General features: G+C 39.3%; 2 protein-coding genes across 2 annotated transcripts in view; one reads left to right on the forward strand and one right to left on the reverse strand.

The window, feature by feature from the left end:
* The window catches only part of LOC311601770 (ferritin light chain-like), a 66,661-nt gene extending 57,007 nt beyond the window's left edge, over positions 1 to 9,654 (reverse strand). Inside the window, exon 1 of the mRNA XM_084789496.1 lies at positions 3,816 to 9,654. Within this exon, the coding sequence (XP_084645622.1) occupies positions 3,816 to 3,820 (5 nt within the window). The 5' untranslated portion in view covers positions 3,821 to 9,654. The remainder of the gene's footprint in view (positions 1 to 3,815) is intronic.
* Positions 2,741 to 27,043, forward strand: part of TSPAN7 (tetraspanin 7) — a 104,804-nt gene continuing 80,501 nt past the window's right edge. The window contains exon 1 of the mRNA XM_084789495.1: positions 2,741 to 2,877. Coding sequence (XP_084645621.1) covers positions 2,797 to 2,877 — 81 coding nt within the window. The 5' untranslated portion in view covers positions 2,741 to 2,796. The remainder of the gene's footprint in view (positions 2,878 to 27,043) is intronic.

The following is a 27,043-nucleotide window of genomic DNA, read 5'->3' on the forward strand; positions in this document are numbered from 1 at the left end:
CCCCACCCCCACCCCCTGTGGGATAGCTGTAGGCTCTTCTAAGGAATTCGTCTTTAGCAAAGGCCATCTTTAAGTATTTGTGAATTAACCTAGCCAACTGTTATAATTCACATGTTAGATGTGCTACCTCCAACAAACCAGTGGAAGAAGCTTTCATATTAAAAAATATATTCAACCTCTGAAATCGGTGCTATTTAGATCAACTAAGAACAAATGAAGCCAGAGTGCTTAGTTAGATTTGTCTTCAGTGACAGTTCCTTTTTATCTTTGTTTTTTATTTGTTGTTGCTGTCTCAGAGCACACTACTTTTAGCTTGGTTCAGTCTTAAGGCGCTTCTAGTCTGTAAACATTCTGGCCTTCTGGCCTTTGAGAAAACAAAGCTGTTTACAAAGTAGAAGAAAAAAATGCAGAAACCACTAGGAGATAAGTTAAGGGCCCAGAGGCTGTTTGCCTTTTGTTCCTTTGCAGTGGTCTGTATCTGTTTTATCAAGGCTGAGTTGTCCTTCTTTGGGCAAGACTTTTCTGGATTTAGCAATGCAACTTGTGGATGCAAGCAAATTCCTCAGTCCCTGTAGAACTAGAACGATTTTTTAAAAAACCGAAGTCACAGATCATATTTTGTTGTCAAGTCTGATTACAAAATATTTTAATTTACCTACTAGTTATGTTCCTTAAGATATGCATATATTTATCTCTATATTTAGATAGTTTATTTGGGGTAGAGAATCCAAGTTTCGAAGAGATTAGGCTTCATTAGACATTACAAAATAAAGCTCCAAACTGAAATGATGAGTGAGTTGAAGCTGGTGGTTTTCATCCGTAAAAAACCTGCAGTCTAAATAAACTCATCCAATTATCTTTGAGGAGATGTTAGGAATTTTGACTTGACAAAGTCAGTTATAAACGGCCAAGGTATTTTTCAGCTATGAACTTGAAGGCCTTAGAAGCCTTTCTCTGTTCCTCCAGAACATTGTCTGCAACCCTCACAGTTGTAACAATGACCCTCCACTCTTGCTTAGTATTAGAACCACCTGAAGAGCTTGAAAGACTCTTGAGCCTTCAATTCATACTGAATAATTCAGACTAGCTAGGTCTGGGCCCAGGCATTCACTGTTTCTTTTAAGTTCTGGGGGTGGTACAAAGGGGCATCAAGCATTGAGAACTGCTGCCAGATCTCCCTTTCTTTCACTGACAGTGTTTCTTATGATTGGCCATTGTCTTCACCAGGTCCTCTTCTTTCTCAAAATTGTTTCTTGTTTGTACAATGACCTTATTGACCCGCAACCATGTGTAGTTCGTTGCAGGGAATAATTATACCAGCCACGGCTGATCTTGAAAGGCTTTGCCAAGCTTTATTGACTCTATTATTTTCCTTTTTCACAGAATGTATTCCTAACAATGTCCACAAGGAGTTAGCCTGTGGTGGTGTTGCTTCCAACTGTACTTTCTTTAAGGAACAAGACTACATCTCTGGCAGAATCTATATTATGTCTTTAAACTAGCCACAAGAAACCTAGGTAGAGTGTGTATGGCTTTCTGTTCTGATATGATCCACATGCTATAAAAGTCATTCTTAAAAAAACTATGCTCTTCATTGCTTTTTATTATTCTCACAAAACCATGCAACCATCATGACTATGTAATTTTACAACACTTAAAAAAAAAATCAAAGCAATATCCCAAACTATCAATAGTCACCCCTGAGTCCTGTCTTCTACCAACCTTTCACCTATATTTTTTTTCTATGTATTTGTTTATTTTAGATGTGGATAACTCTGTATGTGATTTTTTTTCTATATGCATACTTTGAAAGTTCGTCCATTTTGAAGCCTGTACCCGTAGCACACCATTCCTTTTTGCAGATGAAGTTTCCAGGGTATGACATCATCCGTTTGTCAGCTGAGTCCACTATGTTACTAGTATGAATTGCTGTTATACATATTCATGCACAAATTTTCCCATGAGAATTTGGGTCTCCATTTCTCTCTTGGGTTCTTATGGTGATTTTACATTCAACTTTTAGAGGAAACACCAAGTTGTTCTCCTTTTTGTGTCCTTGCTGCAGCGAGGCTTCACAGGAGTGAGATTGTCAGTGCTCGCTTGGTGAGACGAATGATTCTCAGGGAGTTTAGAGGATTTTTGTTGTTATCTGAATATCTTACATGTAGGAAGAATGTAGCTACATCTTGTTATTATGTTTTGTTGTTTCCAAATGTGAGGAAATAAAAAACTGTGGTGTTCAAAGGGAGTCTATAAACAATTGTGATGTAGCAAGGATTTGGGGGGGGGGTCTCTGAGCTCCTAGGTTCCTCACTATCCTTCCAGACTGTTCTCCGCACAGACAAGGTGTGGTTACTGCTAAGGATATGATTCCTGAGCATCCAAACGCAGGAGCACACTCCTTAGTCTCTATGTACCCAGACACAGGCCCTGCTTCTTACATACCCGAAATCTTGATGCTGGGGAGGGGGTTGAGAAAGGTTTCCCTGACCTCCATGTTCTCGGGTTCCCACTGTCCACATACACTAGAGCCTTTACCTCAGATGGGGTTCTGTGCCAGATTGCAGGGTTGGGCAGCATTCTCAGCTTGTAATAAGTGCCTAGCTGGCCTGGTCCTTCTGCCTAAGCCTCGCAGGCGCGCACTAACGCACGCGCGCCCTGAAGCATGCGCGCGCACGGGAAGCTCCGGCAGCTCGCGCGCTTCCCCCACGCCCCGCCTCCCGCAGCCCCGCCTCCTCCCCCTCCCTCGCGCCCGCCCGCCGCCCGCCGCCACTGCCGCCACCGGAGCTCTGTAGTATGGCATCGAGGAGAATGGAGACCAAACCTGTGATAACCTGTCTCAAAACCCTCCTCATCATCTACTCCTTCGTCTTCTGGGTGAGTGCCCACGCCTGGCTGCTGGCCGGGCCGCGGTCTATCAGACCGTGTGGTGATGCTCTTAGAAAGAAAGGTAGAAGGAAAACCCAGACCCCAAAACCGATCTTAGCCGGTGGATAAGGAGACAGGCGCAGGCGGCTGGGTCGGGGCTGCGGGATGGTAGGGGTGCAGGTCTGGGCTGCTCCAACCCTCGATTTTGCCCAACTAAAGCTATAGTGGGCAGCGTGGTGTCGGTGGTTGCAGATTTTCAGCCCCCCACCCCCTTTTTATTTTTTGAATGCATTGATTCTAAAGCTCGCAGGACAGGGTCAGCCTCTGGGGAAAGTTGCGGGTTTGTCTGTTTTCTCTTCTGGACTTCTACCTTAGCAGCCAGTTTTGGGTGCCTGTTGGAGCTAACCTGTGGCGGGCTGGGAGCGGTCGCAGGACGGCTGGGTTTGATCCCAGATACCGACTTAGTCCCGACCCTGCGGGGCTGTGGGAGAGAGTCGCCCAGAGCCCTCTGCCTGCCTGGACAAGGGCGATCAGTCTCTCAAGCGCACTAATGCGGGACAGGCGCCGCCACCGCGTGGAGGCGCACGGAGAGGGTCTTACATAAGCCAGGGGTATCTTTGAGCTTACTCAGAGACTAGATCTTACGACCCCTTTCTGGTTTCTTTCCACCCTTTACTGTTTCCATCCGGACATTGTGTTTTTTTGTGTGAACCTAATCTGCAATGCCCAAGGGGTGGACCCCTACCACCTGGTGGCTGGGTAGCGTCCCCTGTTCCCCACCTAACTGGTACTGCTACTAGTCCTTGAGCTCAATGCAGAAAGGTGACGTCAGCCCTTCAGCCTGGGCCCGCGAAGGGCTGCGCGGTGCACCTCACCAAGGGATGCGCCCTTCTGTGCGCAGGAGGAGGGAAAAAAGGGGAGGAGGGGGCTCAGGGCTTATGCCTTACCTCATCCTGTTTGGCAATTCATGGAACCGGTGCAGGGTTGACACTGCAGTGATTCATTTGCAGAGGTGGGTGGTACCGAAAGACCATTCCCGGTGCTTCTTTCTCTCTTCACGTAGATGCCCACCCCACTCCCCTTTTCCCACCTCAAGCTATAGCCACTCTGCAAAGGAATGACTACCTGTCTCCCCTCCCCAACCCCTCAACATCATAATCTGGGTCATTTCAGCTTCCAACGCTGTCATTTTGAAAGCTGAGGCTCTGTAAAAAGAAAAAGAAAAAAAAAAAAAAAGAAAGAAAAAGAAAAAGAATAAAGAAAAAAACCAGTTTTGCCTTTGGTTGTTTTTTTTTTTCCCTTGACCTCCCCACCCCATTATTAATCCTGTTTTTGCTTCAAAAGTGGAGCACAGTACTGAATGAGGTACATACATACCTATGTTCGGATTGACGTAAACTGATTGTTTGCAATAGCCAAGGCAGGAGCTGCGATTTATTAGGGATAAAAAAAAAATAATCCCTAATGTTTCTGGGCTTTTTCTTGTCACTGACACTGGGGATTCTTTAGGTTTTGAAAACCATGGAGTGTGGCGACAGCGCATACCAAGGGCTTTGCAATGTGATATAGTCCCTTGATGGAGACAGCGCATAACATAAGGCAAGCATAGAAGCTGACTTTTTCTGGACTGGAAATGACACAGGTTGAATCATCTCAGTAGTGGAACTGTGGGCTAGCTATACACTCACGGATCTTGTTATCTTCTGTTTGCCTGCAAAGAGCAGTAATGCTTGGTGGTGACTGTCCAACTTTAAAGTAGCCATTCCTGGAAACTGGTTTAAATCAGTTTTTTTGTTTTGCTCTTTGTTGTACACTTCCTATCTGTTACTGGAGCAAATTTATAGGTGATCATTTTAGGCTTTTGAAAAAGAAGATTTATGCTGTATGGGAAGGAAGGAAGGTTGTTTTCTGAGCATCTCTGAAGACAGTAAAGAAGGGGTTATTCCAGGCTTCCGCTTTTCATCTGGCTTATTTAAGTCTTTTTTGTATCACCCCCCCCCCCAATCCAATGGCTCACTGCATTAAAAAACATCTTAAGTAATCACCATGTTGTATGCACCTGAAAGCTCCCCATGCTGGCGTTTTAATTAATATGTTTTGTAATTTCAAGATTTTCATATTCTTAAATATTTATCCTGAAAATTTTCAGTAGTTTAAAAGGATTTAATGATCATTTCGTACTCGACAATAAAAACAATGAGATCTCTCCAGATGATAGGACATTTTAAAGATGTTTTTCTCAATGAGCCATAGTCCAAATGCTGGTTTTTGTTTGTTTGTTTGTTTTACTGTACCTTGAATGGTATTTTGAACAAAGCAGCTTTATTCAGACATAATCCATATGTTGTATGTCATCTATTTAGAGTATGCTTAACATATAGTTTGCATTTTAGTGTATTTGTTATCTTTTTAATATATTCACAGATACAGACATTACTATGGTCCATTTTTGATCATTTCATCATCTCTGAAAAGAAACCTCCGTCCTGTCCCTTTAGCTCCCATTTCCCCTCCCACTTGTTTGTCTCCTGGTGCCAGTCCTAGGCAATCACAAATGTGCTTTCAATTGCTATAGATTTTAGTATTCTGACCATTTCATATACATGAGGTCATGCATTTGCCCTTTGTGACTGGTTGGTTTTAGTTAGCATGAGATCTTCATGATTCATACATGTTGTTAGTATGTGACAGTGCTTCATTCAGTTTTATGGTCAAATAGAATTCCATTTTGTGAACATAGTATATTTTATTTCTCCGTTTGTCTCCTGATGGACATCTGGGTTGATTAAGCCATTTGATTATTGTGGATGACGAGGTAATAATGATTTAGGTGCTATTTGTGTATGTGTGTCATATTTTCATTTTTCTTGGCTATATACCTGGGGATTTGTATGTAATTCCTAAGTCATATAACTCCATGGTTCATTGTTTGAAGAATGGCCTTACCGTCTTTCAGAGCAAGTGTTCCATTTTATATTCTGTTCAACAGTAAGCGTTCCAGTTTCGCCATATGGTTGCCAGCATTTATTATTATCTGACTGTTTACTTGTAGCTCTCCTAGTACTTGTGCATTTATATAATCTTACTCTGGTTCTGTTGTGAATTTCCTTAATGAATGCTAATGTTGACTACTGTTACTGCTTACTGGTTGCTGGTCATCTCTTGAAGATATACATATTCATTGAGGATTTTATTTGGTCTACTTATCGTTTTATTATTACATTATTAATCATTTGTATCGTCCAGGTGCAATCTCCCATCATTATGAAAGTTTTGCAAACATTTTTTTCCATTTTGTGGGCTCCCTTCCCCTTAGCTATGAATATATGCACATATGTCTCTATGTGTGTATGAGTGTATAAAGGAGGTGTAAATGGATTGGCTTTCTGTTCGTGGCATTATTCATGCTTTTGATCTCATATGGAAGAAACCTTTGCCAAATACCACAAGATTAACCTGCTAAAAACTGTTTAGAAGAGTTATTTCTCAATTGGGTAAATAAATGACTATTTCTTGAATACTTAGTACATGCCTTGCACATGGTAAGTACTCATTTTTTTTTTTTTACATTTCTGGAATTATGCCATGAAAAATATAAAAAAAAGATGACCTTGCACTCTTTTTAAGGGGAGTTTGGAGAGATGATCAGTCAGAATGATTTCTACTGTGCTCATTTTTTTTGAGAGGGTTTCTATGTGTATCCCTGGCTGTCCTGGACTTGCTCATAGACCAGGTTGGCCTCAAATTTACAGAGATCCTTCCTCCTCTGCCTCCTTGAGTGCTGGGTTTAAAGGCATGTGCTATAGTGCCTGGCTCTATTGTATTCTTTGTGAATTGTTTTAATTGGACTTCTTTTTTAACTCAATTTAGGTTTAGGATTAGAAGGTGTTTCATTTTAAAATGATCATAGGTTAGTAGCATCAGAAAATATTTTGGAGTCTGGCGTGGTGGCATATGCCTATAATCCCAGCACTCGGGGAGGCAGAGGCAGACAAATTTCTGTGAGTTAAAGGGCAGCCTTGTCTACAGAGTGCGTTCAGGTAGCCAAGGCTACCCTATCTTAAAAAAAAAAACAAAATAATAAAATAAAAAAATAAATAAAAAAAAAAATAAAATGTTTGGCCTGTACTAAACCAGAATACTACTGTTATGAAAAAGAGTTAATTGTTTTAATCTGTATTCTTTTTTTACAATCACTCTTCCTAGCTGCTGTATTTTGCTAAATCTCTGATTTTCCTCCATATTTGGCTATTCCTAAAGGCTTTTTTTTGCTTCCATCTGGGGTGGGTTCCACTGGCATTTAGTATGTAGAGATCACAGGTGTTGCTAAGCAGCTACCTGATGACTCCTTGCAGAGATTGAGCCCTGCCCAGTATCTGGTCAAAAGGTTAACAGCACCAGTAGCCTTAACTCTGGTGGAACTGAGCAGTAGTAAATACTATGAAGAAAAGGCAAGCCTCATGTGAAATTCACTGTATGTACCATATCACAGCATGGTCAACACAATCACCTGCAAGAAGAACACTCTCTGTGGTGGGCCATAATTGTTTATTTGAAGATTGAAGGTAAGTGACTCTTTACAGATTGTGCTCTAATGGGTAGGATGCTTTTCCTTCCAGTTCAGTGACATCACCTGAATGCTGAGTAAACACATTGTCACCTTCCTTGTTTTGTATGTTTTATGTTCAGGTTTGAGGTTAGAGGGAATAAAAACTAAGAGTAAGTTAGCCTGTGCTTTGCAGACAAGAAACAAGATTGCATGGTGCTTTACTTGGGAAATATTTACGTCCTTAATGAGTGAATGAAAACTGAAATGTATCAACTACTCTTGGCTTAGTTATTTAATATATCACAGCTGGGGAGAGCTTTCAATGTGTCTATGCTTGATTAAATGTGTTCTTCTTACTCATACTTAAAAAGGACTTGCTTCCACAATAAAGACTGTTAAATTATTATACCTTTGTGATCTCTTTGTCAGATATTTCAGTTAATTCTAATTTAACATGTTTGTATAAAAATATCTTATCTTGCCCTATATAAAACTGAGGTTCTTATTTTCATGAGAAATATAATTCAGACGTGAATGAGAAAATCTAAATATGTTGCTTACCAGGAAACCATTTTGATTTATAAGCTTTTATGGAGTTTGAATATTCATCTAAGCTCTAAGGTAAGATTTAAGCTGACTAGACTACATCTGAACATATTGTGAGAAGTGATATCCTTTGCTTCATTCTAGGGAATATTGGGTTTGATTATTTTATCGTCTAAGGATGTAATTAGCTTACTAACAGCATTATTAAATCTTTCCATGGTGAAATACCAGTGATTTTTCTTTTCCTTGGTAAAACATCATTAATCATTTAGAGGTAATTTAAAAATAAATAAAGCTGTCTCTTTTTATCTAGCGACTTTCAATGATACCATTGAATAAAGAGGGAAGAATCTTAAAGAGAAGGCCCTAACATTGAGAGTGTGTTTGAGATGGGTACATACTCTGGCCAAAATTTTTCACATGTCAATTCAGCTCAACAAACGTAACTGAATGACTGGCATGCACCAGATAGCAAATGTTCTTTATGATGTTATTTGTTCATTGCATGCTGCACTTGGCATTTTAGTTGCATTTATCAGTAATACGCTCATGTCCAAATGGTTTGCTTTTAGGTTTTATCTATTGTTGTCACACTATGGAAGATGGAAATTTAGTTCCTTTGTCCCCTTCCTTTTCTCTCATGTTCCCATTTTCCTAAGATGTTATTTATCAGCGTGTCACACATCATTTTGTGTAAGCAGTGAGCTGTGATGAGGTGACTAGTAGAGCCATGTAGTATGGACATTCTGAATACTTACACAGCCTTTGGTTTTTCCCGTAGTTAACAATCGCCTTGCTTTTTTCTTTATCCCATTCTTTTCTAGAACTACACATCTTTGCTCAGTATCCTCAAGCCCCGTATATGTGCTTTGTGTGGCCTAGTGTTGCAGACATTTGCCTGGGCCTCTGCTATGTTGAATCCTCAAGGTTCCTAGATGGTTTTTTTTGGTCTCTTTCTCATTTTTCACCCTTCATTTTGGTAGAGCAAACTTCCAGGTAGTTATCTTTCTAGAAAAGGGAACATGGGAAGGCATATATATATTTGCAAATTCAAAACTCTTATTTGATGTTTACATTTAGCTTGATAGTTTGGCTATATATATGTAGCCTATATATATTTCAGAAAATATTTACCCTCAAAAATTTTACTATTTACTTTCTACCAAAATTAGATATTATGATTCTTCCTCAATCTTGGTGTTTTAAAATTTTTTGTGTATTCACAGTGCTCTGAAATTTTTCTCTGAAAATAGTAGGGTTTTTTTTCTTTTTAAAATGTTTTTATTTCTTCATTGTTTCTTTCAACCCATTTTGCTTTAGGGCATGTTATAATCACAGATTTCTGGTGTTTTCTGATAATTATTTTATACATGTATAAGACAAGGTCATCCTAAAAACATTTGGAAGCTATTAACATGAATCTAACCTCCAGAAGACTCAGACAGCTAAAGTTAGGGAAGGAAGGAAGTTGAATAAGAAGGAGCCATTAAAATGCTTTTTAAAGAGCAATTAGGAGGGGGCAGGAGAGATGGCTCAGCAGTTAGGAGCACTGACTGCTCTTCCAGAGGTCCTGAGTTCAATTCCCAGCACCCACATGGTGGTTCATAACCATCTATAATGAGGTCTGGTGTCCTCTTCTGGCCTGCAGGGGTACATGCAAGCAAAACATTGTATACATAATAAATAAATAAATAAATAAATAAATAAATAAATCTTTTAAAAAAGAAAAGAAAAAAAAAAAGAGCCATTAGGAAAGCTCCAGCTTCCTGTCTCTGGTTAGTCTCTCAATGTACTATAGGTCCAGAGATTTTTTTTTTATGGAGTTATGTATTTATTATGTATACAATGTTTTATCTACAGGTACACCTGCCTACCAGAGGAGGGCACCAGATCTCATTATAGATGGTTGTGAGCCACCATGTGGGTACCAGGAATTGAACTCAGGACCTCTGGAAGAACAACCAATGCTCTTAACCTCTGAGCCATCTCTCCAGGCCCCAAGTTCAGAAATTTATTCTTTGGTGGGTAAAACAGAAATTCTCTGAACCAGGAACAGAAGCACAATGGGTATTTGTATATTGCATGTGGTGTCTCTCATCTCCCCAAGAGAAATGAAAAGATTCTTCTGCAGATTGTTTATTCAATCTCCTTCGTTCCCCAACTTCAGCTGTCTGGGTCTTCTGGAGGTACTTAGGTATAAATACTTTATTCTGGGATTTTTTTTTTCAGAGCTACTACAAGTTTTTATGTTAGCTCTTAAGATATCAATATGGTTATCTCTCCCACTCTATTATTGTGAGTTTTTAAAAAGATCCTTTTAGTGTCATGTCAGTGGAATTCTGAGAGTTAGCCAAGATAAATGAACGTGTTCAATCCATCATCTTTAACTGGAAGTCCTTTCTATATAGATCGCTACTTTGCATGCTATTGCTATTAGTTAAATGAGCAGTTGATTCTGAGTGATTGAATAGAAAATCTAAAATGGTAATAGTTGGGCTATCATAACAAGTAGTGAAACACATACACACACACACACATGTATACACACCTAGTTAGACTGTCTTAGGTATGCCACCCAAGCACTTTATCCTATTCATATATTTGTTAAAACACTTTTGGGTGACAACGAAAATATTCTATCTTGGAATAGACTTAGTAAAGCATCTCCTCTAAAAGGACATCTGGTTATCAGGGACTGCAGAACTAGGAGCGAAGCCCCAAAGTGACTGCTGCTTTAGCCTTTCTAACTTCTTCCCACGAGGAAAAAAAACTCAATATGCTGTTTTCTGACTTAATCCAGACTCTACTAGACTAATTTAATGTGGTTGCATAAGAGTTTAGCATAGGATATGTGTGTGGTAGGAGACTTGAGGTTAAATTACTATTTTTATGCTATTAACTAGGTTATGGGGTATGTATATGCTAATGTGGAATATTTTTCAGTCAACTTTCTTTCCCATATACAATGTGAAGTTAAGGCTTGCATATGATCTCCTATACTACTGGGGGAGCATGAAGCCCTTTCTACCTAGTAGTTGCACAGAACTTAGCTGACTTTTTATCATAATCAAATGAAATTCACTTCATTTTAAGCCCAGTGAGGGTTCTTGATTGAACCTTACTTTTACGCTCCATTATGATGACTCATTGGCTCTTGAGCACTGTATCCTGTTTTACTTAAGTATCTCAGAAGGTACTGAGAACTGGAAGTCATTTGGGACGGTTTCTTCGCTTAAACACATTAAACCCTTGAGACTGATGACTAATGTACCGCCAAACCTACTGGAAATACACTTTAACAATCTATCCTTATGGTTTTCTTTGGTCTAATTACAGCTGCTTCGGATATGAGTTATCACTTCATGGTAGTGAGCAGGTCATTTCTTTTGTTGACTGCTATCCCCCTTGCATGACAGAATGCTTTTCATTCTTGGCAGAGCTTTTTATTCTCTATGCCTTAATATTCGTCAAGAATGGATGAAAGGAAGGGGACATTTTGATCAGTTGAATTTGAAAGCGCTTTAAACAATTGAATGATACAATTAAGGATCTTACTTCTGCCGTGAAATATTTTCTATAGTGCTGTTTTGAAAGTGAGAATTTCCTATCACCATCCATTTTAGGAGAAGTTTGTAGATATCTATATTAAAAGATGATTAGTTGAGCTTGGAACAGATACTAATTGAACAACCTAAATCACTGATTCCTAACCGATTTTTGTCAACCAGAATTGCCTCAAGTTTTCATAAAATAAATGTCCAAGCTAAATTCTAAGACACCATGACTCAGTTGGTCCAGATGGGTTCCAGCACAATAGTTTTGAAATAAGTGATTTCAGTGATTCAGCTGTTCACTTAGCACAGGATTATAACCCTCAATCCTGAGGACAGACAGTAGCTAACAGCAGGCCATTTCATCTTGAGTCTCTTGGATATGGTCGTATCTGGGAAGTATCCAGAACAGGTTTTGTTGATTGATTCTTCTTTGTCTAGGGCAAGATCTACACTGCCTTCCCCCCAGCTCAAATAGCTTTGTCACCCTTAAGGGACTGAGTTTACTATTGCTAAATAAAACAATGCTTACCTTATGATCAAGGCTTCTCTTTTGACATTTATTTATTTGCTAGGAGTGGAGGAGCATCACAGTATGTAAATGTAAGTAACAGTACAGCTTGCACAAGGGCCTTCTCGTCCTCCACCATGTAGGTTCCTTGGGATCAAATTCAGTCGTTTAGGCTTGACAGCAGGTACCTTTCACTGTGGAGCCATTTTTCTGGCCCACCAAAGGTCTTATTAAAGCATACATTACCAGTCTTTATTTTAGGACCTAAATTAAAATTTGTATTTTAATTGATATTGAGAGGGGCCTGCCTTAAGAAGAAAACCCACAAAGTAATTCTGATGCCTGCTTGGGATGTAGCTATTAATTTTATACACAATAACTTTCATTATGATGCTTTCATATGTGGATATAATGTACGAGATGTTTTTGCACCCACAGAATTGGCATTTGGTTAGTAAATATTTACAGAAGAATTGTTGGAGATTGGAGTTCTTCCTGTTCCTTAGGACGACTATTTTTGTTCAATGTAGCCTTGAGAAGTTAGGAAAAGTTTTCTTATGCTTCTGTCAAAAGATGAGGCCTAAATGATTCAGTGGGTGGATAAGGTGGTTGCCATGAAAGTATGAGAGGATGACTGGAATCCAACCCCCAATATTCATGGAAATACCCGAGTCATTTAGGTATGCATCTGTAATGCAACTGCTAAGGAAGTGGAACAAGAGAATCCCGGGAGCACACTGGCCAGCCACCTTAGCTGAATTGACAAGCTTCAGGCTCAGGAAGAAACCGTGTCTCAAAAGAATAAGCTTGAGAACCACCAAGAAAGACACCTGATACATTCATGCATACACATTGACATTTATGCTTATGTATGCGTGCATGGCCACCATCTAGTATGTAAGCAAAAAAGGATGAATTCACTACTTACCAAAGGAAGAGAAAGCTGTGATGGCCAATCATGAATTAGAACTAAAGCATATCTTTTGAGGGGATCATGGTATTTAAAAGGCTTGCTTATGGGGCTGTGAGTTGTTGACCTTAACCTTACAAACATCACTATTTGGGTGTGATTGTTCCTCCTCCTCATCATTGTCATTAGTGTGTTTATGTGCACCTGGTGTGTATATAGGGGTACACGTGCTATGGCACAGGGAATCAGAGGAGAAAAATCTGTGGAGTCAGTATTCTTCCACCTTCATATGAGTTTTGGTGTTGGGGATTGGGGTGGAACTCAGGCTTACATCGCTAGGTGGCAAGGGCCCTTAACCATTGAGCCAGTCACCGTCCAAAACGTGTCTGGATTGTATCAAGCATGTTTGTCTGCTGCTGATTGGTTGACATTGGATTGTATGAGGTTGGTTGTTACAATTCTGAGTGTGTACCCTGGGGCAAACTGGCTGGCATAATTGTTATCCATCAAAATAGGTTTTAAAGTTGAGGCTGGCGGTTACTGCTGCTCACTATATTAGCTGAGTAATCAAATTTTGCCTCTCACTAGGGGCTGTAGAGACTTTTTAGTTGCCTCAAGGTTCCATCTTAAGGTATTATGAGATTGCTTCGCAATTTTGAAATATAATCTACATGTGTAGAACTTTGGGTACCACTAAATATGCTAAATTATAGTGTTGCTTAAAGAAATAGATATCACATTTTGTTCTGTTTTGCTTTGCATGTGTATATGGGGGAGGACAGTCTCACTGTGCAGCTCTGGATGTCCTGGAATTGACTCTATAGACCAGGCTGGCCTCAAATTCAAGGAGATACTCCTGCCTTTAACTCTCAAGTGCTCAGATTAAAGGCATGTGCCACCATACCTGGCTCTAGATACTACATTGTATTTATATGTTCATGACGTCATATAATCACTAGCACTTGACTATGGTGGGTAAGCACAGATACTCTAAACTCTGGAGAGAGAGCAGAGGCTCAAAGAGATTACATGATTCACCTAATCTTTGAAAGCACATGGCCAAATCAGGACTTCACATAAATCTAATTTGAAATCTCCTTCAGTAGAAATCAATAGTCCAAAGAATGACAAGTGAGGGATATAGTAGACTATGAAAGAGAAGTGAGGAGAAATGAGGAATGCTTCAAAGCTTCATCAGAGCTCGAACTTGAACCCAAGCAGAGATGGGGAATACACACTTCCCATCGTCTCATTTTTAGCAAGCTTTGGGTTCACTTTCAACCCAAAGGAAGTTGTTTTCTGTTTACTGGAAATAATAAAATGGTACTTGTGGGACGATTGAAGACCCAAAGTTCTAGCCCTATGTTCTTGATAAGGGAGTACCAACTATTATTTTTAACAGAAGTGATTTCTAGTCACACAGATATACTGACAGTAAAAATAGATAAAATATTGTGAGTCACTCAAGAATTAGAAAAAAGTTTTGATTATATGTACATATTTACTTACTTTAGATTTGGGAGACATGGTTTCACAGGCTGGAAACCCCACCAGGCTGGCTTCACATTTGTGTTTCCAAAGTTCTGGGATTAGAGCAGCAAGTCACCATGCTAGGCTACCACTATTATTTGTGATTTGATTTATCTTTCAAATGTAGGAATACAAAGCATGATGATAGAAAAAAGATACAAATATTATCTTTTTTATGGTGATAGTTGTTATATACCAAAACTTCCAGAGAGTCTAGTTAAAAAAAAACTAAGAGAAATTGATAGGCTGACTAGATATAAGGGAAGCATAACATATTAACTGCCTTTTCTTAGTTCACCAGGCAAGCCTTAGAAGAGGAAAAATAGCTCACCTGTAGCACCAGCAAAAATCATGACTATTTCAAAATGCAAGAATGACCCTGATATGCTGGAATGCAACAGAAACTTCCTTGAAAAATAAGGCCTGAATAGACTGAAAGAAACCTATGTATTCTTGAGTTAGGTGTTGTAATATCATAAAATTACCAGCTTTCTAAAAAAAATGTTCGATATATATATTTTTTAAAGATTTGTTTATTATTATGTATACAAATCTTGTTATAGATGGTTGTGAGCCAACATGTGGTTGCTGGGAATTGAACTCATGACCTTTGGAAGAGCAATCAGTGCTCTTAACCTCTGAGCCATCTCTCCAGCCCTCAATATATATTTTCATATAGAGTACTGGTAGAGTTTGGGGAGAGAGGGGTGGTACTTGATTAAATTATAATGTTACTGTAGAAAAAAAGATAATTGAAAAATTGGTAGGAAATTGGGAGGTATGTACCTTGTGTGTTAACAGAATAAACTCTTGGGGAGACAATGACCGTCCTATCTAACCCAATTCCTGGCATTCATGCCTGTGTGCTACCTCTTCTGTTTCACTGTCTGGGGGACCTATGACTTGCTTCTAATAAAATGCAATAAAGGTGACCAAATGTGCCATACAATTACATTACATAGGGTTTTTACTTGCTGATAGGCTCGCTTTTGGGGTTTGAAAACATAAGCCGCTTTGTTGAAAGCTGCCTTATGGAGTGTGCCACATATCGCAGAACTATGGGTAATTCTCTGCCTTGACAACCAGTGAAAAAAAGGAAGACTTCCGTTTGGCGATATGTAGGCAACTAAATGCTGCCAACAATTGAGAGATCTGGGAAACAGGTTCTTTCCATGACTTGAGCATCCCATTGAGACTATAGCCCTACCTGACACTTTAATGGGAGTTTTGTGAAACCAAAGGCAGAATATATTGCTATTCTGTACCTAGACTAATAACCCCACAAATCTATGGAACAGGAAATGTATTTTGTTTTTAGTATATACATTTTGCATTATTACTATTATTATGAAATAATACTTGACACAACTAAAAAGTCACTAATCAGTTCTGTATAATGTTGGTTTAGAAAATGGAAAATAAATCAAGAGGACACTGAGGCGTATAGAAATAAGGACCTATATATATATATATATTACTTAATAAATGAAACAGGATGTTACTGTGTAGTGGGAGAAAGCTAGTTTTAAATGCTGCTGGTACTACTAGATATAGAAAAGTAATTGGATCTTTTGCTTACATCACATAACAATTTTCAGTTCATTTAAGTGTTCAAATTAAAATAAAGCAAAATTACATTCATATAACAATTATATATAATATAAAAAGTGTATTTTATATAGAAGTGATATGTAGAGTCAGGCCCACACTTTTAATCCCAGCACTCAGGAGGCAGAGGCAGACAGATCTCTGAGTTTGAGGCCAGCCTGGTCTACCAAGCAAGTTTCAGAACAGCCAGGGCTACACAGAGAAACCACATCTTGAAAAACCAGGGGGAAAAGTCATAGGTAAAACACAGACATGAGAGAGATAGCTTACTAAATTAGACATTCAGAAGCAAATAAAATATTGATATATTTGGTTATTAATTTTTTAAGTATTTAAGAAAAGTTGTTATGTATTCAACTAAACTATGGTGTGGTAAAAAAAAAAGAAAAACAAAACCAAACACACAAAAAACAACTTTTCCCAATTGTTAACATACTGCTTTCTTCATTTAGACATCTATACAAAAACTCTTTATCTTCTAATGGAAGTATTTTCTCAACACAGACCAATGAGACAGTTTTATGACCAGCACTAGAACATGTGAGGATTTGCTACTCTAGAGAAACAGTTGGCCCAGCTTTTCTGTCAAGGGCCAGATAGTAAGTATTTTTGGTTTCATGGGCCATGCATCTAATTAGCACCAGCGGTGTTAAAGGCAGCCTGTGCAGCATAGATGACAGTGTAGACAAATGAGTAAGACTCTATCACAACCAAATTGTATTTACCAAACCAGATAGCCAGCCAGATTTGACTCATAGGGTGAAACTGACCTACTCCTCTTCTTTAGGATACAGATATAAGGCAAGTCTAATCCTTACCTTCAGTAATTATAGTATAAAATTTACTATGGGCCCGTGGGAGTGGGAAGAAAGCAAGCCTCGCATTTTCTACCTTACAAAATCCTACTTATTCCCTGCCCCAAAAAGTAACCAGTAGAGTATGTCAGATGTGAATATTCCAAAGTAAAATGTGCTAAAACTGTAAAATTTAGATCAGATTTACATGAAGATTTAGTATAAAACACAAAGCATCTCGTTTTGTATTAATTGCATATTGAATTGCTAATATTTTAGATATATTGGCTTAAAAACATTAGTAAAATTATATATATATATATATGTTCAAATATTTAACTTTAACAGTATAAATGTGAGCTAGGTGTGGTGGTTTATGTCTATAGTGCCTGCATTCATGAGATTGAAGCAGGATTGCTGAGTACAGGACCAGCCTGGGCTGCATAGGGTGCTCCAGGCCAACATGGGCTACAATGTGAGAGCCTGTCTTAAACAAATATGGCTTGCTACTCTATCTCTTTTTTGGATAGCACTGAGCTAGAAGTGGTATAGGTGTATTTCCTATTTGGTGGGACCAGAAGGAGTTCAGTTGGAAAGGTGTGTGGTCCATCTAGGTAAGTTAGGCAAAGGCTTTATTACAGGTTGACTAGGACTGGCTGGCTGGCATAAGGGAGACTCCTCCATGGTTTTGAACATGTATATGATACTATACTTTAAAAGTCTAGTTGTAATACAAAGACAAGAGGAAGTGAAACCAGACCACGCAGCTTGGAACTGAGGCCTAATATGGAAGACTTAAGAATGAGCAATGGAGGACAGAAGATGGCTTCTTTAGGATATGTCAAGGACAATGCTTAAAGAACCTGGCTGATGTTGATCCCCCTGTGGCAATGCAGACTCTATGGAGCTGGTTTGAGATCGACAGGATCTCTTACAGTTCGCACGTGCTTAGTTCCAGATGCCACTACCTTTGAAAGATAGGTTGAATCTCGGAAGTTTGCTGTGCTTTCTGGTTGATAGTGCTGACTTCCTTTGTTTTAGCCATCTCTGTATCGTTTGGCACTATCTGCACCCCCCCCCCCCCGCCCTCCATGGTCACAGTTCATTGATCTGGGGCAAAAGGTCTGACTTGGGAATATTTGTGCCTTGGCTGGTGAGTGAAATGTGTGGTCCAGCAAGCAGAACAGAAGGACTCTTTTATGCCTTTGAATATGCAATAGAAAGAAGAGTAGAGAAAACATTATGGATGTTGGGATGGAGAGAGAAACCCAGGGGGAGGTAACAGCAGATGAATGAGTGCTGGAGAGCTGGGATGGACACTGTGAAGTCCAAGTCAGTAACTCATGTAGGTTCTTGGACAGCAAGCTAGATAGCAGCTCATGCATTTCCCTTTGAGCCTGGAAGTGGCTTTTCACGTTTTGGGGGGAGGCCTGTCCAACTCGAGAGCGACTCCTGGCCACTCTCAGCTCCTCTTCTATTAAATTTCTTGTCTAACTAGGAAAGGTGATGAGGTAGATGATTGAAGTGGTTAGAAAGACAGCGGTAGAATTACAAGAACATTACAAGAGCAGTGTGGGGTTGCCGGACAAGGTTGGGGAAAGCCCATAAGGTCATTTAAGAGGCATGAGGTAGTAGGTATCCTTTTCAACTGTGTGGTACGCCCAGAATTCTAAGCACAGTTAATGCTACATTGCTCGATGATAATAGGCGTAGCAAAGCATTGCGCCACCAGTACTAAAGGAAGCCTGCATTTCCAGTAAGTCCTGTCTAAGGGATAAAGGTCCTCCTTCATGGTAGTAGTAAATTATTTGAGCAGGTTACTTATTAAGCTCCTTAATGGCAGCTGCTCTTTTTGGGAAGTGAGCTTTGCAGCTCTTTGGGTTTGTATTCTTCGAAGACGTTTCAAGGACAAGCAAGTAACTGCCTTGTGTGGTGTATCTTTCAAAACATAAAGGCCTAGAATACAGAAGGAACACCCACCCTGGTGGGGGTTATAGATGAGTGATGTCTCAGTGCTTGCTTGCACTGAGCAAGCTGGAGGGTGGTAGAGAGGACCTCCTTAAAGTCTAAATGGCCAATGGAGAAGAAATGCACTTCTCTGTATGGTCAGAATTTTTGGTCAAAGTATGAGATGTGGGAAGTGATCTTAGGTACAGAGCATCTTAACTATCATTTAGATACTTAGAGAAAAGGAGGGGCTCATAAATGAATACTCTGCTTAAGAAGCTATTCAAATGCTTTACAGATTGGAGATATAGGCTAAGGGATCCTAATACCAGGTACACTCATCTTGTCAACAACCTAGCAACAACTACCGCTTCCCTTTCCAAAGTTTGATTCTATAATAAACCTTTCTTTTTTTCCTTGTAGCTGGTGGCTGCTGTAGGTAGGTGAGGCATCAAAAATCCTGAGAATTTCCATGGGGATAGATGATATTTTTACTGTCACTTAAGATAAAATTCTCTTAGGCCTACATGATTCTAAACTGTTGCCCCAAAGTACATGAATATTATCTATCCTGCAGCTGTGAAATATAGTACACATGTGAAGTTGATTCCTATTTCCTATGGCAACAAGCCCCAGACCACTTTGAAAGGCCAGAAGCCACAGCAGTAAAAACTGCTGGAGGTGCACCAGCCCCCCCCCCCCAATGCTCCCCCAACTCCCCCCTCCTTTGCCCTGAAGAATGCTAAAAACAGTGGGAACCATCAGGCCTTTTCCTTGGGAGCTGACACTAGTTAAGCAGTTATCTAACCCACACATGGCCACACAGATAAGGCTCATTTGCACAGCTGCCAAACTCAGGCTTTGTCAGCTGACCTGATCTTGTTTCCTCTCCTTGTATCTGCGTTTAGGGGGAAAACAATTTGGCCCTTCCTAACTTCTGATGGGAACTCTTGCCTGCGTAAAGTTAATTAGCTGTGTTCTCTCTTGAGGAAAAGAGTGTAATGCACTAGGGAACACTGGAGAATGTCTAGTTCAAAACCAGAAATGTCCTAGGGCTGCTAAATTCCAGTTTCAAATAAAACGACATTTGAAGATAGACCTTTCCATTTTCTGTGGGCAAGACCAACTCTACAATAGCAACAGTCACCATCATCCTCTATAAATACAAAGCTTACTAGTATGAATTATGTTTTAAGTGTTAGTAATATAAATGAAGTCTACTTGTTTCATCACAGAACACTGGGATACCACCTTCTTTCCCCAGTTCCCACTCTGAAGATGGTAAAAGGAAGTTCTGCAGATCTTAGGGCTTGTCACCTTGGGCCTAGCTTCAACAGTGCTGGTATGAGTCAAATTTATTTGTGTAACAATGGAAAAGTATATAATATACATATATATTAAACACCCCTTTGTGCTTGGATCCTCTGATTTCCCTCTACATTAAGTCTTTATAATTGTAGAGGCTTGATTAATAAGGATTTTAGAATATTTGTATTTAAAAACAGTCTATTTGTGGGGACAGGCTTATTTGATAAATGATCTGATCCCCAGGACTCATAAGGTAAAAAAAGGGAGCTTATACTCAAAAGCTATCCTTTGACTTCCACACTCATGCTTGGCATGTCTCCACCCCCATGCAAAATTAATAAGTATAAACAATTTAAAAAGTATTTAAAAAATTTGTAGGCTGAGGTCATGGGCCAGAGACAGGAAGCTTCCTGCAGATTAAGCCTGAATTGAGCAGACAATGTAGAGTTATATTGCATTTTTAAATGTAAAGTAGTTCCGTTCCCTGTGCTTATTTCCAGCAATTTAAAAAAATGAAGTTTGTCTTTATTTTCCCGATCTCATTTCTAGCTTTGCCAACTCTCTCTCTTGTCTGTTATATGCAGTTGCCTTAAAGCAGTGGTTCCCAACCTGTGGGTCATGACTCCTTTGGGGTTACATGTCAGATAATTACATTGTGATTAGTAACAGTTATGAAGGAGCACTGAGGATAATTTTGTGGGCGAGGGTCACCACAACATGAGGAACTGTATTAAAAAGGGTGGCACCATTAAGGAGGTTGAGAACCCAAGATTTTTGTTTGGCTGTCCTCTCATTCATGTGGCACAAATCACCAAGTCCTATTGAATCTTTGCTGTTGTTAAGATGCGAGAGATTACAATGAACAGGAATGGCTTTACCTAGTCTTTAAGTCTGTCCGAAGCAAATGAACTGAAAGCATTCCAGTCCTTCAGATTTTTATCTGGCAGTGACCTCAGAAAATCTTTGCATTCCATCCCTTCTTTCCAGCTCATTGCCATTATCTTTCAATTTTTTTTTATTATTCATTTTCATGAGATATTGTATAACAATAAAGTCTGGGCTACCATCTTTTCTCTTGCTCTTGGATCATTACAGCAATTTGTATTCCTTACCCTGAGCCCCTCCATTTCATTCTGTGTGGCTTTCATTCTAAGCAAAACAGTCTGGTTTAAAAAAAAAAAACCCAGCCCATTTTATATTACCTATAAAACCGAGTTCAAATTTTTTTGAGTTGATAAAACATTAGTATCCACACACACCACCCCTCACCTATTTTTTAGCTTCCATTCAGGTCACTATGCCCAGTTCTCTGGTTACTAAATCTTACACTAGTCTTCAAGACTTCATTCAGCTGCCTTGGTCCCTAGGAAGCCATTTGTAACCTTTCCCTGCCACTGTGGAAGCAGCCTTTTCCTTTGAACTTTGCCCAGCTATATTCCTCTTGTGGTATACTACTCATTTATTGGCTTACCCATCAGCCTTTCTCATTCATTCTCTGCTTTTATGCAGAACATACGCTCTGGTTATATAGTGCCTGTTAAATGCTAAGTGCTGGGATTCTGCTGAAGAAAATGAACAGGATGACCTGTTGAGAAGGGAAGAAGTAAACATTAAAAAAGAAAATAAATGAGATAACTTCAAGCAGTGATAAGTGCTCTGAGCGAATAGTTTAAGAAATAAGCACTCAGAGAGGCAGTGGCAGGCAGATCGCTGTGAGTTCAAGGCCAGCCTGGTTTACAGAACATGTCGAGGACAGCCAAGGCTACACAGAGAAACCTTGATTCGGAAAAACCAAACCCAAACTAAACAAAAGAAGTGATGGTGTAGGACCATACATAGTAGAGATATCATAAAAAGGTCTCTCTAAGCTGAAACCAGAGGGACAAGGAGATTTAGATGCTTCCGAATCCAGTGTGATTTTTGGCATTTGCTATCCATTGTAAAGCTCATTACTCCAGTTATCTGAGCTGAAGCAAGTAATTTAGAAGTCAGTTCGTGGCTTGAATTGCTTTTACTTGACTCCTATTGACAGTGGGGCCAGATTTGCCCTCCTAAAGATTAATTCTTGTAACATGAAAAACAAAAGCGAACACATGAACCTAATTTTGGGTAATTGGTATCCTGCTTTGTAATGACAAGAAAAAACATTTTGCCATGAAATAGAGTTGTCACTCAATGATTGTTTATGGCTAATGTTTTTCAGTTGTAGATCTGGCCCACATGGAGGCTTATGTACACAATCTTAAGTCTCTCAAATCCTCCTGGCCTGTTTGCTATCTGAAATTGCCTATTAAGCATCAGTTCAGGCTTTAATTATTTTAAACCCGTTGTCAATTGAATGTCTTTCCTAGATTGATTTTTTAATACTACTAGCTCTAGAGTTAATCTGTTATGTGACACCAATCAAATCGTTTTGAAATTATGAACTTGAGCACTCCTACGAGCAAAGCACCTTGTGATCACCCAGCCCTTCCAATTCCCTTCTTGTCTTTGTTTTCACACCTTCCTAGTAGTGTAGTTAAACTCATCCCGAGCACACACAATTTTGCTTTTCCTAGTTAGTGCAATTCACCTGTGGATTGGGTTGGGCCTAACTGGTTTGCTGTCTTCTTTTGTGTCTGAGATGAGGTCTTAATTTTGTGAGAGAAGTGTCCAATATTTATGCTTACTTTTAAAATAATTAAAAGTCGGCCACAGGCAATAGCACAATCAACTAGTGCAGTCATGTAGTTAAACTATTAGTGCTCCCAGAAGCCATCTAAGTCCCTGTGATATGTCCTTTCTTTCCTTTACCCTGAATCCTAGGAAATTTTATGGCAATGTTATCCTTTCTTCCTATCTTTCTCTAGAGTTGAATCACACACCTCCTGTGTGGCCAGAACGCATGGAAGACTATCTAGTTTTCAGGATGTTCAAAAGTGCACCAAAGAGGGAGGAAGAACAAAGAAGGGTTCAAAAAAAGAAAGGAAAGCAAGAAAACCCAGTTTGAAAGAAATAATATATTGGTGGGAATTGTAGTTCTTCATGTGTCCTTGTTAAACTGCTCCGTATTCTTCCAGTCTAGCAGATGCGTGATAGTATTGTAGTGTTTCTGTTGGGTATCTTCCCGGTATATTTTCCTATCTGTGCTTAGCCATTCTTATATCAATTTGAGTCCATATTTCATTTTTCCCCAAGAGACATCTTATTTTGTCCTAACCATTATGATTTGAAAGATTTTTTTCAATAAGAAGTTATATTTTTAGAAAGAATGTTTGAACTGGGCATGGAAGCACATAGCTGGGACAAAAGGATCACACGTTAAATGGCAGTCTGTGCATAGTGAGACCCTGTTCTCAAAACAAAACAAAACAACCAAATGACCTCTAAAATCAAAAGATCCAGTGATTTTATTATCCTAATTGTATTTGTACACACTGTTTAAGTGCATCTGTGGTTTGTGTTAGCTGCACTGTCTGTATGGATAGACAACTTTTCATTATGTCATCATCTCATCTCGCTATACTTATTTCCTTGCAGCTGAGCCCCGTGTACCTGGCCTATATATTACTTTTTAAAGTCCTAAAAGTTCCAAGTGTGTTGCCTTCTAGTACACTGAGATCTCCTCAGTGGTACAGATACCTATGCTTGGGTTCCATGGGCTGCTCAGATTATTTTCAACCACCATTTTGTGTGTCATAAAGCATTCTGTTGCCTCATTCCATTTGCAGCACTAGGAGGTCTAGAATAATTGATAAGCAACAATGTTGGAGTATTTTTGGTCTCGTTTTGAGAGATGGTTAGTTCCTTGAACACATTTCCAAATGTGAAGTTACATAAGTTTATCTCTTTAGAGATGATAATGGCATATATTGAAAAAAAATAAAAAGATCAGATTAACTATATACACATCACACACTGCCTTGTTTCGGAGGCATTTCGTAGTGCAGTTTGTTGCTTAGAGTATTATGTTTTTTTCTTAGTTGGATTGAATGCTGAAATTTAAGTCTAATATGTATTATCATTCCCTTATAGGATAAGGGATAGGATCAATTCCTTGAATTCCTCAGTGTTATGTTGGAGCAAATGACCAATCTATGAAGCTCCTTGGGAGAGGTAGTCAATGACAGTGATTGATGGTTATAGAATTTACCGCATGAGCTTCGTGCCAGCTCTTGGAAAATGTACTTGAGGTGTCTCCAGACTTGTCTATTCACATTAGCTGGGGAAGAGGTACTGGCAGCATCAATAACCTGTATTTGAAGGGATCCCAAATGACTCTCAAGCCCTCATAATTCTTTGTTTATTTCCCTTTCTCTGAAATTGTTTCCTTTGAACTTGGTCTTTAGCAGAATTTATGTAATACGCCTTGCATTGGGTGTCTAATGCCTGGGTTATCGGAGGGGTGTTATGTCCTCATTTCCACTCCCATAGTCAGCTGGCAGCATCTGCAAAGAGAGCTTTAGTTGTCAGTCTATGGAAGAAAGTATAAATAGCCTGTAGTGAGTACAGACTAGGAATGCTGTGACTAGATGAATAGCATCACATAGTAGCCATAACAGCTATATAAAAAGAGTTGAGTTGCTCCAAATATTAAAAATGCTAACACCGAAACAGAGAAACTCCAGTTTTAATAAATTCCTTTTGTTTCTTTCCAGGTGTTATTTTCATGTTTTGTGAGTTAATTATCCATTCATATTATTGTTTTATGAGACTCTAATTAATGTTGCTCATCCGGCTTTGTTTTGGAGATTTTATGTTTATACACATGCCCACAAGCATATGATTCGGTGAATGAATTTTGAGATAAACACTCACGTACATGAATATAGCTCTATCTGTCTATGCATATAAATGTTTTGGGGGAACACAAACAAAACCATTAAACTTCGGGTGCAGGGCTGAAACATAAGTGCAGTGCTAGGTCTCTTGCTTAGCATACCTGAGGCCTTGGAATCAATTCCCAGGTCTGCTTTAGCACAACAACGTTAATATGTTGTAAATTTAGTTCTGTACTTTCAAGTAGATGTTAGTTAAATGGCATTACATCCTAGATGAGAAGGATGCCTGTAGTCCAGGTTCTGATTGTTAGCTTGTGACTAATTGGTGTCCTCTATGTGGTAATGATAATGAAAACACCCACATGCGGGTGTGGCACTTTCACTCTTTCTTAATATTAACTTGATGCTGCTTTATTTTGCTTAAAGGGTCACATTTCGACATCGGAGTGCTTAGCAGAGAAGACACGGTTCACATTATAAAATAGAAACTCTTCATTACCCTGTCTCAGAAGGTGTCAAGTTGTACGGTCACAAGTTGCTGGGCTCCTATTGTATTTACCAAAAGTATAAAATAGAACTAGCTATCTGATGCAAAACCAGAGCATATAGTTTCCTCCTAAAGGATCATTTCCCGAACGCTGATCTTTTGAGACACCGAAATTCACGTGGATAGGTAGTTACAGCAGCTAGTTGTCTGTAGTGAAGCAGGATGAAGTTCATGCTTCCATAGCTGAACTACTTTCGTAAGAGTGAGAGGTTTTTCCTTGACCGCTAATTACCATAAATACAGTTTGGGGTGTGGGTTTAGATGGATCTTGAAAGGATAAGTGAGTCTTCTTGCCTGACAGGTGTTTCCTTATACTCCCTTTAAGTCCTTTTCTATTCAATGTGGAATTTGCATTCAGTGTGCTGGAGTGAGCTGACTAATAGATCTCCAGAAGAAAATACAGAAAATATAGAAAGAAGGTGGCTGGCAGTTTTTGATTCATGCTCTTCCATTTGTGTTAAAATGAGAATACAGCAATTTTCCTATGAGGGCAAAAATGATGTGCGTAGCCAAGCACTAAAACACTTAGAGGTATTTAACTACATGCCAGCACTGTTGGCTATGGCCTCCAGTAATCATGGTAATTTTTCTGGTTTTATTTGGGGGCTTATTGTAGACCAACTATCAACAGTATAAAAATGATACTCAGTGAAAAGGAAAAAATAATGTGCCCATGAGCTGAAAAGATTGTGTTTGCTGTTTTTTCCCCCGTCTTGAACTTACCCCGTAATCAAGAACTTCTGGAGAAAGAAATCATACTTCAGTAATCCTGCCAAGTCCACCATGTGATCTTGGGATTTTTTTTTGTGTGTGTATGTGGCTCTACACGGTAACTTTAGTATTTCAGAATGATTCCTGATTAAGATGGCCTTCTAACTTGACGAAATCAGGGCTGTTGTGGCACTGTGTTTCTAAAAGGTAAGAAAGGAATTTCAGGGAAGGGTCTGGAGAAATGGCTCAGCGGTTATGAGCACTTTTTATTCTTTTAGAGGACCCAGCCAGCTTCATTTCTCAGCACTAACATGGCACTTCACAGGCTCTTTATGTAACTTCCCTTTCAGGGATTCCAATGTCATTTTCTGACCTCAGTGGGTGCCAAGCACGCCCATGGTGCACATACGTATATGCAGAAAAACCACTTAAACATAAAAGCAAATGGACAAACTTAATTGTTTTTAAAGAGAAAAGACTTCAGGGAATGATGTTTGTCCTTTGTCCCCTTTTCCAGGGTCTGTGAGCCCCAGGTGTCATCTTTTCTTAGACAGTTGAGTTCAGAGAATGAATGTCTTGTTAAGCCGAGAAACTATTTGTGACTGACAGCTATTGAGAGAGGAAAACATCCGTTTTCTCCAATGGGTTGACACTGGGCCTATCAGCCATGCTCCAGGGCAGGCTTCATGTTCAGGACTAGTTGTCCAAAACAAAATGGACGTCACGTTTGTTTACAGATTGGTGGAGTTTAGCCTTTTTGGCATTTTGGGGGGTTGTTTTCTTGGATTTATTTGGTGGGCATAGAGAGAAAGAGCATGAAATTGGGTTGAATAGGGATTTGGTTGGAGTTAGAGGAGGGAAAATATGATCAAAATATATTGTATGAATTATTTTCAACTTAAG

Source organism: Acomys minous (assembly GCF_964271855.1).
Source record: "Acomys minous genome assembly, chromosome: 7".
NCBI lineage: Eukaryota > Metazoa > Chordata > Mammalia > Rodentia > Muridae > Acomys > Acomys minous.